The 15,945-nt window shown below is 41.7% G+C and overlaps 1 protein-coding gene across 7 annotated transcripts in view; it reads right to left on the reverse strand.

The window, feature by feature from the left end:
* DIP2C (disco interacting protein 2 homolog C) overlaps window positions 1-15,945 on the reverse strand; it is a 442,508-nt gene that overhangs the window by 59,537 nt on the left and 367,026 nt on the right. For all 7 annotated transcript variants that reach the window (XM_040434209.1, XM_040434208.1, XM_040434211.1 and 4 more), the window contains 4 exons: window positions 11,891-12,002; window positions 6,774-6,883; window positions 4,074-4,204; window positions 1,250-1,418 (listed from right to left, as the gene is read on the reverse strand). In XM_040434209.1, the coding sequence (XP_040290143.1) occupies window positions 1,250-1,418; window positions 4,074-4,204; window positions 6,774-6,883; window positions 11,891-12,002 (522 nt within the window). The remainder of the gene's footprint in view (window positions 1-1,249; window positions 1,419-4,073; window positions 4,205-6,773; window positions 6,884-11,890; window positions 12,003-15,945) is intronic.

Below are 15,945 nucleotides of genomic sequence, written 5' to 3' on the forward strand. Positions count from 1 at the left end.
TCGGCCCCATTCACTTGAAGGTGACTGAGCAGCGCCAAAGGGATGAACATGACGTCATTGGCTTAGAGAAAGGCCAGAGCACTCACTGGAGTGCCGCTGCCTATTTAAACAGCTGATCAGCAGGGGTTCCAAGAGTCGGTCCACCACTGATCAGATATTGATCACCTTTCCTGAGGATAGGTCATCAGTATTAAACAGGCAGCCCCTTTGAGCTGAAGAATCTGTCTTTTCCAAAACCTACTGTGCCTTTTCTATCCTCTAACTTGTGGGACTTATTAGCCACTGATGAAAGACAAGTGTGCCCACAAAAGTAGCTGACTGCTTTTTCCACTTTATTCTTTATAATGCGAACACAGATTTAAGGTGGCCATACTCAGTCTATAGCTGATCGAAATGGACAATTTCAACCAAAATGTTTGATTGTTGTGTGAAATTGCAAAATTGTTTTAGCCGGCCAATGACATACCATCATCATCTGAAAAGAAGTCGGCCATGTTTGAACTCTTAGCACGATAGTCAGAGATAATATCTTCTGTTAAGAAAGTTGCTTCATGGACATAAGATCTTTAGTCTACCGCCCACTTTTACTGAATGTGTATGGTCAATTTGAACAACTATAATGGCCAATATGGACTACAACGTGTATGGCCGTGTCTGCGTAACGAACGTTCTCCAAATGTTAGTTTGTTCAACTGCTGGTCAACCATCAACCTGCTTCTATGTAATGTGTATGGCCACATTAAACGGACTATTAGGCCATCAATGCAGGAACATTGGGAGTCAGACTCCCACCAAACAGCAGAACAGTCATGGCCTGCAGTATGAGGCACAGTGCCGTACACAAAGGTGTGGCTGTGCCGGTCAGAGATTCAGCCTCATTCACTACCCGACTACTGCCAAGGATATCATGTATGAACTGGTTGATGCTATTATATATTCACACTAATGCTATTAGATATGTCAACTGCTGAAGTGAAGTACTGTGGTGCTATTATAGATACACTACTGCCTATGTTGATATATATATATATATATGTTACTATATAAGCACTATATTTCCATTACATATTACAGCTATATTCACCCCCTGGATTCACCTCTGAAGTCAATGAAAGATTCTATCCCAGGAATAATAAAGACCAACAAATGTAAAATGAGTGCATCTTCCCATAAAATACGACAAGCTTTAATTTTTCTTTCTGAAGTCGAGAGATAAACAATATACCTCAGGGCAAAATGCATTAGTTACCTTTAGGGATTCAGTCTGCAAGCCAAGTCCCTTGGTACAAAGCTCCATTACAGAGTAGGAACAAAATGTGTCTCTCACTTTGTACTGACTCACAGCGAGAAGCCACAAGGCAGGATTGATCTCCAGCTCTGAGGGAGGAATCAGAATAGACTGGTGTCCTGAATATACGCTGTAAAGACATGAGACGTATTAGCATGCACTGGGAGTCAGGCTGCAGCATTTTATGACATGAACACTGCTGACTCTGCAAACTCCTATGACCTGTACATAGCGATTAAACCTTACGTACTATTTTATGGCACTAATCTATGGTGGTTTTTAATCTCTCAGACACCAGACTGTAATAAACAGTGCTCAAGACATGAATTTGAAAATAAGATTTTGCATTCACACTGTATGACACATCTGCACAAAATGCCTCTGATTTCTTTTCGTTTTAGACTTTGCCTAAAAATACAGTAAATAATGCTGCACATCATAAGAGACACGGAGGCTGCCTATGACGTGCAGATTAGGGCGGATTTTCGTGAGGAAAAACCTCAGCATAATACAATGCAGTCTGCTGGTGCGGAAACATGCACAAATTCACAACTGTTGCAGGTAACCTAAAGGTACGGCCACGTCTGGATTTTCCACAGCCTAACTGCATGTGGAAAACCCACAGTGTATGCATAAGCAGCAAACTGGATGAAAATTTCTGCAACAGAATCCACATAGAAGATGGCATGCGGTGCAGATTTTAAATCCGCAGCATCTCGATATATGCTGCAGATCTCCTCCACAGATTTCGACCTCTGCAATGTAGAAGAAATACAAAGAATCTCCCAAGACATTTGACCAGCTCCACTTATTGGAAGTGGCTACCTATGTGTCAAGATCCAACTTTCCAATACGTCTTGGGATTTGACAAGGGGATATTGCCAAGCCAGATATACCTCCGTTTTGGGGTGCTTGCCCCTCATCAGTACAGAGCAGGATTCTGGCTGGCTGAGTGCGGTGTCTTGAATGCAGATTAGGACTCTTCTTAAAGAGACCAGTCCTGAATGGAGACTTACTGGAAGTATTCCATAGTATGGAGACTTATTGCCAATGCTTTAAGGAGATCTAGCACCCTGCCAAAGCCGCATTCAAGGCATTGCACCCAGCCAGCTAGAATACTACTCCAAACTGATAAGGGTCAAGCACCCTGAAACAACCATATACGTCGGATATCTGGCTTGGTTATATTCCCTTGTCAAATCCCAAGGCTTGTTGGAAAGGCAGATCTTGGAGCCACTTGCAATAGGTGGTGCTGGTTAGAAGGTTCTCTTTCTTGAGAGATACTTGTTTGCATATTCATTTCCTCAGGAGCATTGCCAATAAGTCTCCTTACCATGGAATACCTCGAGTACAGGAAGAGATTCAGCACTCTGCCTAAGCCAATATAGAGGATGAAATCTGTAGCCAATGCAGTCTAATCCACATTAACATCTCATGCAGATTTTGCTTAGGTTAACTTACACAGCATATTTTTCACACCAAAATGTTTTTTGGCTTTAGATTTTCAGTTTTTTAAGGTACCCGGGTTACTTGAAGGAGAGTGACACACTCACTTGAAAGGGGATGTCCAGGATTTAAAAAGGGGTTTAAACAACCCCTTTTTGTTTAAACTGAGCCTAAAGGAGTAGAGTGAGTTCTCATTCTCCCTGTGGAGACACTTTATTACATCTGGAATCTGAAATGTCTATTGTGCAAAGTAGATAACGCCTTTAATGAGAGTCTGTCAGCAGCTTATACCCTGAAAAACTGCCAACCGTTCTAAGAAGGGGTCTGGGCTAGTTTGGTAAACATACCTGTATCACAGCTTACAGCTGAAGCTTTATTCCATCAGGTGCCGATCCTGCAAATGCCCAGAATGCTATCTGCTTTGAGCTGCTTCACAACCCTGCCCTATGCTCTGAGTGACAGCTGGAGTGGCTGCCTGACTGGATGCTACAGCGGTCACTCAGAGGGCACTTCACAGCGAGGGACCACCTTCAGGTCACTTGCAGGAGTGACACACAGCAAAATAAAACTTCCTGTAGATTCAAAAGTTTTTACATTCCAACAGACCAGTGACCTGGGACCAGCATGGCTAAGGACTATATGGGGTACTTAGCACAACACATGAAAGTATGTAGTAAAAAATAATAAAGGGGAGAACTGAAGGTAAAACCTAGGTACCTTATGGTATTCAAGTCATAAGCCTTTACCCACAAGACAGGAGATAAATGTTAATTCTGTAGGGATCTGGACTCTGGGACGCCCCCAAATTGATAGAACTTGCACACACACTGTAGGAAGAGATGGTCGACTTGGGTACCACATTCTACTGATCAGCGGGGGTCTCACTGGTTAGACAAAACATGTACATATACCCTATTAGGGAATATGGATGTCATGGGGGGGGGGTTCTCCATTTGGGACGCCCGTGGGCTTGAATGGAGAGTTGCTTTGTGTAAGGGAGTGTCTCTCAAGTTAACTATGTCTGAATGATCACCATTGCACACTACGTTTCTCCTGCAGGGTCAGGCTTGTTGCAGCTTCTCTTCGCAAAATTAACAGTTTTACAGCAGTTTCAGGAGCGGGACCAGGGGTGACCAGCAGAGCACCCCAGGGCCTGTTGTCTTTGATTGGACAACCCCTTTAATCACGTATGCCATGAATAGGTGATCAATTCAACTATTGTTTTGTCTAGGTAAAGGTAAACTCTTCATCAATAGCACCATACATTTCTGGAAAGTTTACAATGGACACCTACAAAAAAAAGAAAGACAACAAATGACAGACTACTCCCAAAACATACCTACAGAGGCACCATAGGACAAAGCCCAGTCCACAGTAAGGATCCAGACAAATAGCCACCTCTCTGGAAGGATAGAGCTCACACTGAAGTTTAATGGATCGACAGAAGGCACTAGTGGCTGCATGGGACATCTGGAAGAGAGAAACAGATTCCAAGTCCAGGCTAAGACAGTAAAAATGACAACAAAACCAAGTCAATATCCCGAAACTGAATTAGTATCCACAAACCGGGACAAAACCGTCCAGTCAATCCCGAGAATACAGGATCACCGGTAAGGAAGACTAGAACATATATTTAATAACTAGTAGAATAGCAGCACTACCAACAGGTAGCAATATGAGGGAGTAACAAGATTGGAGGATCTGACTACACATGGTTTGTCTGTGGTCTGCAACCATGGATACACATAGGTCTGCCTGGGAGAGGTCTACTCAAAACGGTAGGACATTTTTAAATGCACCTACTCGCAAAATTTTTTTTTTACTATAGACGCACTGGTGTACATACCCTCAAGCCCTTGTAATTATAAAATTAAATTAGCTAGCTTTTTCTAATTTAATTTATTTTCTTGTTGTTATTAGTTAGACCCTCTTATGAATTTAGTCTACTTTTAGAGGACGTGTCTGTGATCACAAACTACACATAGATAGGCTTACATTGGAACCACAAGAGTTACAACTGCTGCAAATTACAGAACGGACAAAGTGATAAATCTAGACCGAGGCTTTATTTAAATGTTAAATATGCTCGTAATGAACCGAAAATGATGACTTGGCTGCAGCGTATGTGCCATTAAATCTTTATGATGCACAGGGACATTTTTACTACACTGTGCTTGAACTGGAAATTACAGCTTGTTAGGGCAATCTGTAACGCGCTTGGATCCATTCGCAATATAATATTTTCTAGTGAGTAAATACAGGCCATTTGACAAAATCACAGACACTTCATTGTAATCATTCTGCAGAAATTATTTTCCCAAAAGTTGTAATATTTAACAAGCATTTTGGTGTTATCGGGACCTGTCATATAAAAACAGCAGAGTCAGACATTTCATGGTCCGAGCCAAAAGTGAGCTTATTAGTCCACTAAGAATGTAGCATAGGGCTACGCTGTAATATGTTTGGCATCATAGTGAACACTGGTTTCATGATTTGCTTTGAACATATTTATTCTTGCAGATATACCATAACTTGCCATAAGCATATGTTAGCACTTCTTGTTTGCTGCAATATGTGGGATGCACAACTGGACAACTCAAAACCGGGATTGAAAAACATTTGTCGGATATTTCACATATTAAGAGATGTAACCTAACAGCTGCATCTATACATTTTGCGACAGTCCACGGGGAGATATCAGCACATGTATTGTTCAGGGAATTAAATAAGTAACTGCCCCTTTAAGAGAAAACTTTTAAAAATCACAAAACATTTTGAAACTTTCAATGAAATACGTGCATTCCTTGTGGAATGAATTGGAAATATGACCGTATCTTACACTATTACTATATCAGCAGTTTTTTTCCTAATTTGTATCCATTTGTTATTCTTTGTGTTTTTATATATTGTAAATGGTGGTAGTTATAGTGGTTTATTCCATTTTTATTGTCCTGATCCACATTTTGCAGGTCACCTTACCTATTTGATGATCCATCCACCAATTGCAGCAATGGAGATAGCCTTTTAGTGTTTGTATCATGTTATGAGGAAGGATTGTACTGTTTAAGATCCAAAGCGCGTTGGCTTATTTTGTGTCCTATACTGTCTTTACCCAGATGACCAAATAAAGGTTGTTGATTTTACAACGGAGTGAGCTGGACTTTTCCGTTAATACAGAACAGGAAAAGCTGAGCAGCTTGACACATAGTATTGTGGAAAAGATTCAGTATAACCTTTAGTTTACTCATTCAAATCCCTGCTCTTTCTAAGCTTAGGAGTCCAGGGGGTGGTCCTCAATCAATGAGTTAGACTGCCCACTGGACTCCTAAGCACAGAAATATCAGGGATGAAACTTCTTCCATAAAATTACATATCAATCTGATCAACTTCTCTTGCTCTGTATCATGTAGAATACAATGTGACATGTTCGTTTTAACTAAAAAGTAGCTAGGCTCCATGCTGCCATCCAAAATGGACTTGTTTGCAGGTGGGCAGTTCAGCAGGAATACTCAGGGGTGGTCACAGGTGAGATATAAAGCAGGCTACCATCCAGAAGTGAGTTGTTAACTCAGAAGGAGTGGAAAACCTGCCCGCTCATAACTAGTGACGGGCACTTATTCATATTGTCACCCAATACTGTAATTGGGGGGTATGATCTTTTTTTGTTTTTACAGACATCTGACAAGTGCTTGAGCAAGAGGTGAGATTATTGGTTAAAGTGGTCATCTCATAAAGATAAGCCCTTTCTATATACCTCAACCATTAAACTATATGGACTAAATAAATGGGGTCCCTGCTTAGGACCCTCTTCTGTTTGCCAGAGGCTAAAAGCTGTTCTGCTCTGGCAGACCTGATCCGGCCATGCATTACACGGTTGTCCATTTGATTAAATAGCCAGCACGTAATACCGCGCTTCTACTGCAACAGTCATGATATCAGCTTTCTGGTATTTCAGCTGCCAGATCAGATGATCACTTGGTCACTTTCAGTTGAAAAAGAGTGTTGAAATGGATAGGGTCACACAAAAAGCGGGACCTACCTTTACCCCAGCAAGCATTCCAGTTGTAGATACACTAAAATCAAGGTAAGCCAATGTCTCCGGGTCTGAGGGTTTGTAGATTTGGGATGGTCTTTTCTTTGGCAAGTCATCTTAAAAATTAAAGAGATAGACAATCTTACAAACCAAAAAGAAATTTAGGGTCTAGAAAAGTCAGCAGAAAGAATGATTTTTACAGCCAATCACAGTGGTGGACTAGTAACTTAAAGTAACCCTGGAAACAAAAACCCCAAAAACAATTGGCTTCACATTTTGTAGAGGGTGCACATTGACAGAAGGCAGGGCAACACAAGTAGGCAAGGTCAGCAATACCATAGTGCAGAACAAAATAATGCCTTAGCAGAACAAAATACCACAGTGCACTACCCAAATGTTGCCCTTCTGTAGTGGCCATCCCCAGCTGTCACATTCTTTCCTCCACTTCATGCAGTCATCTCCAATTAAGATATGGAGTAGGGGATTAGGAGGTGAGATGTGGCCCACAGCATCTAGCTACCTTTACCATCATTATCCTGTCTGGACAGCCCCTAGTCATAACCTTTATAGTGCCCCAAGTATCATGCTCCCCAAGTGGCCAAGTCTCTTCCAGACTGCGTCTCTGCTCCTTTTCTGCGCTGCCTCATATAGTGCCCTGTGGCCTATGATGATGAACAGCAAGGCAGAGAGCCATGGATCCCGGACCCTCCTCCAGTATTCAACTGTATCACTGCCCTGACGATGGAGATACAGTTGAATTTAGGAGGGCACCTGTATCCACCAGCCACATACATAAGTGCCTGATGCTCCCAGGGTTAATTAACACAGAGAGCATTAGATCGTTAGGCCTCAGGCAGCCCCCCAAGGCATAGGCCCACTGGGAAATATTCCTGTAGAGTATATGGCCAGTCCACCCTTGCCCATTCACACAAACTGGATTTCCAAGTCACTAACCAATCAAGTACAATGTAAAAATATGATATTTCTAAACCTGTTCTATATTCAGTATTAAAATGTGGTCCCAACTGGCTGATCTTGAGGACTTTTGCATGCAGACCTTTATTAGTTTATATATTTGAGTCCTCATACACTTCATGTACCTATCTAGTCCTTACATAGGAGGAAAAGAGACGTTTGTGAGTACTGCTCTATGGGACCATGGAGCATAATAATAAGAGCAATGTAGAAGACCATAAACCACATTAGGTCTACAGATAGCCGTAAAGGCAGAACAAAATAGTTTAATAATAAAGTGAATAGAAACCACAATTGTAAAATACAATTACAGAAATGTTTAAACTAATTTGGGAGCAGTGGCCTTTTCATTAATTTGTCTCCAGATGCTTCTGTATCTGACGACCTACAGCCCAGGGCAGGATCGGTTTGAGACAATTTTCCCAACTGCCCTAATATAATTATATTTCTAAATACAAGATCAAGATGAATTTAGGGAATCTATTGAGAAAAAGAGCTCCCCTGACAATAGCAAAATAAAGCACATTTACACATTATCGCTGAAAAAGAAGATAACATTGGTAGGGGCCCCGAGAACGAGCCTAAAAACAGTACCAGAGCTCTGTTAGGCTACGTCTACACAATGACATTTGTCGCGCGACAGATAGGGCACAACTACACTGCAACATTTGTTGCGCGTCAATTTTTATAATGGCAGTCTATGGTGTCGCACTGCAACATGAAACATGCTGCGACTGCGACGCAGCAGTCGCAGAAAATCCATTCGAAATGGATTTTTCTGCGACTGTTGCGTCGCAGTATGTTGCAGTGCGACACCATAGACTGCCATTATAAATATTGTCGCGCGACATTAGTGCAACAAAATGTCGCGCGACAAATGTTGCGTGTAGTTGTGCCCTATTTGTCACGCGACAAATGTCGTCGTGTAGACGTAGCCTTAAATAATGAGGACTTCAGATATAAGGATAAATGATAGGTGAGGTAGTTAACACGTGCGTGGGATGATTGACATGAAATCCATGGGCTATATCAGTAAAATTATCACTTATGTATCAGAAGACATCACAATGTAGTTCACCCCTCTTTCGGGTGCTCAGTACGTGTTCTTAATAGAGGAATAAGCCTATCTCCCAGAGAAAAGGATATGTCATATGTTGGCCCCATGCCCAAATCCTCTCTCCCCTAACATCTGTTGAGGCACCCCCATACATATTAGATGGTCAATTTATCCCGTGGAACTTGTTGGGCTTGGCCAATACGCATCTATTGTGTATTGTCTGCATAAATGGGTTTTCTGGGATTACTATGGTCTTTTAAAGTCTATGTACACCTTGAGGGACATTTTTAATTATATCGATGTGCTGATGTTGGGCTAAAAATCATCTTTTCAATTGTTCTTTATTAAAAATGTTGAGCCCTTTTCTCTGTACAGCCTTAAGATTCTCTAGTAGCAGCCTCTGTATTTTTATTCTGTTCCATCAGGCAGCTGAGCTGACGGCTCCTTATCTCCGATCTTAAAACAATAATTATAGCTAAATTCTTATCGTACTGATAAGAATGTGGTTTAAATAAGTGTTTATGACCTTTTACTAATTTAGAGAAAAGGTTTATTAGATGGCCGACAAAAAGTGAAAGTATGATTCACACAGCTGGGCAAACATCTAACCCTTTGAGACAGAACGGCGGAATATTTTTAACACCAATTTTTTTTTAGCCAAAAATGATTAAAATGCAATCATATAAAAAATTGCCCACAAAGGTGTACATAGCTTTTAAGAGATATGCTCATGTAGTTGCTTACCTCATATACATGTTCCCCATACTTTTTATTTTTTCATCTTTCCTGACCCATTTTCACCATATAAACAAATCCCTGCAGATTACATCCTGTATGCAGCACTTCCTGTTCCTGTATCCAACCATTCCCATTATGCATTTCACTTTTTTCTGCCCCAGCCCCACCCTAACAACACCCAGCTAGTTTATAGCTCCTCCCACCTAGCTAGTTACATCGACGCTCCCCTGTCACTTCCTTTGTTGCTGCTTTGACATGCCCATGGACATAACATCACAGGAAATAAGAAAGAACTGCATGTCACATGGCCCAAAATGGGAGGTCGGAGCAATCAAAATAAAAAAAAAATACAATACAAAATTACAGCTACCGTCATAAATGATTATTTTAAAGTATGTTGATGCAAACCGGGAAAACCTCTTTTAAAGGACCCTTCTTCTGAATTCAGATAAAATAATAACTCCAATAGCCAAATGGTTCTGCCTGAAAAGAAAATGTGTGGGTGCTTACCCTTTCAGGCGTATTAGTCATTGGTTAGGCCAACAAAAAGCACCATACACCACTATTTTTTTTTATTGTTCTGTGAAATTTATACAAAAGTTAAAATATTGCCTATGATGCCATACAGAATTGCAAAAAGTACAACCTTAGAAAATCAGTGTCACCACAATCTATCTGTACCAAACATATGTCCATTCTTTACCCTTTGAACATGTGTTATTTATTTGGATTATTCTGCTATTTGCTTGACAAAATTTATGTAAATCCAGGTGGTTATGCCTATTAAATATTAACGAGATGTAAGTCACAAAAATTTCCATTCCAAAAGTATGGCTACCAAAGTCACCATCAAGGGCATGTTAACTACAATGCCACTGCAGTCTAGCTCCAGCCATCAGCTACATACTATGTGTCCTTCCTTTACTTGTCTATCAGCCCGCCATATCCCAAGATGTATGGCGCAAGATGCTAAACAATCCGATGGACATCCTGTTCCTATGTTTAAAAAAAAAAAAAAAAAAAAAAAGAATTGTATAACTTAATTTAAGAAAGGTAAAAGGGGTTGTCGGATATAATAATAAACTTCCCCAAAGACAGGATTTATGGGGATGTAATCGTATACCCCACTTGACCACTGTGGCCAACCACTAACCTCATCGACTTTGCGCCATACACTAGCAACTGGATACAGTGGTCACGTGGGGTATATCAGCGAGAAAAAGAGTGTCCTATGGCGCAAAAGACCACCCCGAAGGTTCAGTTGAGATGCAGGGTACTTTATTAGGCAAGCGGTACAACGCGTTTCATTGATAAAACCCCTTCTTCAGGTTCAAATGACAGCAAGTCATTTGTACCTGAAGAAGGGGTTTTATCCCCGAAACACGTTGTACCGCTTGCCTAATAAAGTACCCTGCATCTCAACTGAACCTTCGGGTGGTCTTTTGCGCCGTGGGACACTCCTTTTCTTGCTGATCTACCGGCTTTCTGAGGGACTCCAGGCATCCCTGACTAGAAGTACCTACATCCCTGGCTGCATACCATCCACTACAAGGGGCTTTCTTTAACCCCACACGTGTCTACATTAGAGTTGTGCCTATATCTAGCACATCTCCTCAAGGTGAGCCTCCATTTTTTGGAGACATTATTATTTTTTCCTAGACGTTATTACCCTATGGTGCGCCATTTCTGTTCTAGAGTTGAACATAGCCTGCATTAACCATGTGGGGTATATGGCTACGACACAGCTGCAGCCATATAAAAACATACCAGAGGTGGTAAGCGGCACGCCGGTGCTGGATGTGGCAGGAGATTACACCAGTGAGTATAGGATTTTTTTTAACATACACCTGGAAAACCGCTTTAATGATGAAACAATCTGTAGGTGGTGTGACCCTGGGAAATGTAGAACAATGGTGACCACAGTGATTCCAATTTTTTTTTAATGTAGCAGTTTAAATTACATCCCGACTAGGGATGAACGAACTTATGTTTTACAAGCTCGAGTTTTATTGCAATTCCAATATGAATTCCGTTACCACGGGGCATAACGGAATTCTATGACGGAATGTCTTTAAGAGGCATTCCGTTTTGCATTCCATCATAATAGAAGTCTATGGGCCGCATAGATCCGTCTGGTTTCCATTATGCAGGAGTCCTCTCGAACACAAGTTCGCTCATCCCTAATCCAGACATCTTTTCTTCAAAAAGTACTAAGGGGGGATTCATTCGTTTTCCCAGCTGCCACATTACATCCAGTTTTAACAATTATGAGTGCTGGCCGACAATCTTACCCTGGTCTTAAAGAATTAAACATATCCCTTCCCTTTGTAGAGAACATAAGGTAAATTCTCACCAGTATCCAGGATGGGAGGCCACGTTCTAATATCCACGGCTGCTGCTGCTTCCCTTGACCGTAACAGTTTACAAATGAGTTGCGTAGTCATTAGGCAGGCGGAACGACTCACCTGGGAGACAAGGAGGAAGAGAACGAGGAAACAATTATGTCTGCTCCAAGCCTTTCAAAACAATTTTATTCTCCTTGGGAGTTTCTGAAACCTAGAGATTCTTCTTATACACAAGTTCTGAGAATGACATGTATTAATATTTTGACTTGTGTGTAATAAACTCTATGTTGTGGAAGTCTGGAATAGCTATCAGAGCCTGATGATCCAGAACCTGCCAAGACATGGAAATAACATCAAGCAAAAGCAAACTATTATCTACCAGCGACAGACAGCAAATCTGTTGTGTAGTATAAGGCTTTCTGTCATATGGCAGCCTCAGTGTAAGGGAGAACGCTATTAAAGAGAATAAGACCTGCCTGAACAATACAAGATCCTCTGCTAGAATAGGGGGCCCCTAAGGAAAAGGGACCATGTGATCAACCTAAAACTACCCAGTTATATGTAGTAGTCTATGAGGAGAACTACACAATCAAGTCATATTTATTATGACTACTGGCTAATATCCAGAGTAACCACCATGTGCAGCATGGACGGTAGCTAGATGAGCTGGGAGTGATTACACAAGGTCCTGGTAGGTTGTCACAGGCATCTGGACCCATTCTGACTACAGCGCATCCCACAGCTGCTGGAGGGTGCATGGTGGAGGATCCAAAGAGCAAACACAAAGCTCAATGTGGTCCTATAGATGCTCAATTGCATTCAAGTCTGGGGAATTGGGGGGCCAGGGTAGTACTTGAAGTCTTGGCCATGCTCTTCTAACTAATGTCAGACATTTCTAGCCATGTGACATGTCGCATTGTCTTACTGGAAAATCCCATCCGCCCCAGGAAAGACAATCAACTTGCATCAGAGTACGTGATCTGCAAGGATGGATTCCTACCCAAACGGAGTGAAAGTGCCTTCCACGTGGATAAGTGATACGAAAACCCTAGACCATAATGCTACCACCACCAGCTTGTATTTTTCCAGCAATGGTTGCAGGGTGCTTGTTCTCTGATGTTTCTCGCCTGACAAGTCTACTTTCATCCGTTCGACGAAGCAGAAAATGTGACTCACTGAAGAAGACAACCCTTTGTGGAGGTCCAATTCTGATACTGATGTAAAAATTTAAACCGTCCATCTGCTTCGGAGCCCCATATGCTGTAGGGTTCGCTGAACTGTTGTTTTAGTCATAGGTCTGGTTGCCCCGGATTCATTTGAGAGGTGAGCTGCTCCACTGTATTGTGTTGGTCTGCACCTTCATAGCGGACGTTCACCTCTCACATCAATGGCCCGCGGTGCTCCACAGTTTCCAGGTCACTTATTCACAATGGTGCCATTCGTCCACTCATTATACACTTTCACCACAGCAGCACAAGAACAGTTCACAACCCGCGCAGTTTCAGAAATACGGCCATCCTTGGCCTGAAATCCAATAATCATCCCTTTTTGCAACTCTGATAAATTGCCCCTTTTACTCATCTTATGGACAGGACCTCTATGTGGACAGCACAGAAGATTTTCCCAACAAGGGGACAGAAAGTGGCCAACCCAATTTTAAAGCATATTCGTTAGGAGGGTACCAGTAATCAGTAGTAAGGGAAGGACTACGATTTCCCCATAGCTCCCCTATTTACCCGGTTTTGCGGCAGCCTGTGCTCGCTTCTCCGTGGTCAGAGTAGAGACCGCCATTAAGGGTAGCCTGCACTTCATTGGTGGTTTTGCAGCGCAACAGTAATTGATTTCTCTGTTGCTGCCCTGCTCTACATCATATATGGAGTGATTTCAATACTAGAAGTATATCAGGGGCGGACACAGCATTGGAGCCCATGTGCAAAAAACGTAAATGGGCTCCTTGCTAAAAGCTAGTTCTTGGACAGCGATTACTTGCATTAGAGTTCTGGAAAGTCCTTAAATGATGTGCCGATATCTGCCATGGCAATTCTTCTTGGTCATCTACGTGCAATCTATTAGACAGTGGGAAGCACTGCTCTTCATACGGCCATGCAGCTTTGCATTATGGCTTCTGCTATAACGGATGCACATTTTAATAGAGACTTAGATGGAGGTGGGCTCCTTTACCTATTGGGCCTCAGTTGCACAGGCTACACATACGGTATGGCTGTAATTCCCCAAACACAAAAATGCAGAGAGTAAGAGGAAGAGAAGAGGTGGGCTTGTAAGAGGTACGGACAATATGACATAGGACCTATACTAGGGGTCAGCAACCTACGGCACTCCAGATGCTGTGAAACTACAACTCCCAGCATGCACACTTACTTGGCTGCTATTGTTACTCCCACAGAAGTGAAAGGAGGATTCTGGGAGTTGTAGTTTCAGAACAGCTGGAGTGCCGGAGGTTGCTGATCCCTGACCTATACAACACACAGTCTCAGGAGTGAGCCATTAGTGTTTGTCTGAATGTTTGCCAAGTACAAAACTGCTGTGACAAATGATCGTTTAGGGTTTGCTTAGAGGACTACTTTGGCATGAAATCAAACTTTACTGCAAGCATTCATCGATCCGAAGATCTGCTGTCATATCCTTATTACCCAGATGTAATGTATTACTCAGTAATGTGAGCAACGCCATGATGAACACCAACACACACTCCATGACACTAATACCAAATAGTAATACCATAAAAACCTTACCATGCATGACTACTTAAAGGAAATCAGTCACCAAAAATTTTATCTGGCAGTTTAAGTCAGATAGAGACACATATTCCTTTTAACTAATCTGTTTTTATTTTCTGATTACAGATTTTTTATTTTATTTCCCGACCACGATTATGTGGGCGGCCATCTTGCCTGAGCTTTTCTTAACAGTATTTACAAAGTATTAAAAAAATTGCTTTACGGCAGCCCCATGGTCCATAAACACAATGGCCAGGAGGAGACCCCAGTAATTTTTATGGGAGAGTTTTCTAGGCATGCTCTGTGACCTGTGCAGAGGTCCTTGTACAAGGAAGGAATATATAAGCTCTGACCATCACCAATTGTGAATGGAGGATCATGTCTTATCTATACACATAGGTGATATCATTACAAGCAGGATTAGAATGGCAGATAAGCAGATAACTGCAGTAAAGTGATCTGTACAAACAAGAAGTGGCGCCAATTATTAGACATAGCGGCCAGTGAGAAAACCATCTGATTTTAAATATAAAAAGTGACATGGAAAATTAAAAATAATCGTCAAAAATGATAAAAAAAAATATGTTAAACATAAAAAAGTGATTTAAACAGCAGGTCTTTTTCTGATGACACGTTCCCTTTAAGGGAAGGCACACACTATTGTGTCACAATATCTAAAATAGGCTAAGAGTGATGATAAGGCGCCACCGGCCTACAGTAAACCATGGCACCGTTGTAAGATGTCCGGCACTCGTCATTGCAGGCCTACAAAGGCCTGATAACCACAACCAAATAGCCACTTTTCGTACTAGAGACATGTATGATGAGCCATGCAACATTTTAATGAAGTCACAGTTTTATTACAAGTGCTTGTTCCTGAAGCGGTATTGATACCCCAGCATGGCGACATTAATAAAACTGCTATCCATATGCCTATTAAGAAGTCCTAGCACGTAATCTCTTTCAATGCACATTGGGTGTTCTCACTTTAGACATTTATGGCAGATCTTTCATGACACCGTTTCACACCCATTCTAGATGTGGCCACCATTGGCCAGGAGTGCCATTTATAGAATAAAACTGAGTAAAACACCAATTGAGCAGATTTTATCCGCCACATCTGTGTGTGCACAAAGCCAAACGGAATTTAACACAGTTTTTCAAGAGTGTAAATAAAATATCCGCAAGCGTAAACTCAAAGTCACCTTGAAATGAAAAAGCCTCCTATTCAGCAGTCTTAGGAAGCACATGAGAGTTTACTGAACCGTTTACAAGCATCGGCGGTATAATCTTCAGTTAAAGGGGTTGTCTCCCTTCAGCAAATG

This window comes from Bufo bufo, chromosome 5, assembly GCF_905171765.1.
Source record: "Bufo bufo chromosome 5, aBufBuf1.1, whole genome shotgun sequence".
NCBI lineage: Eukaryota > Metazoa > Chordata > Amphibia > Anura > Bufonidae > Bufo > Bufo bufo.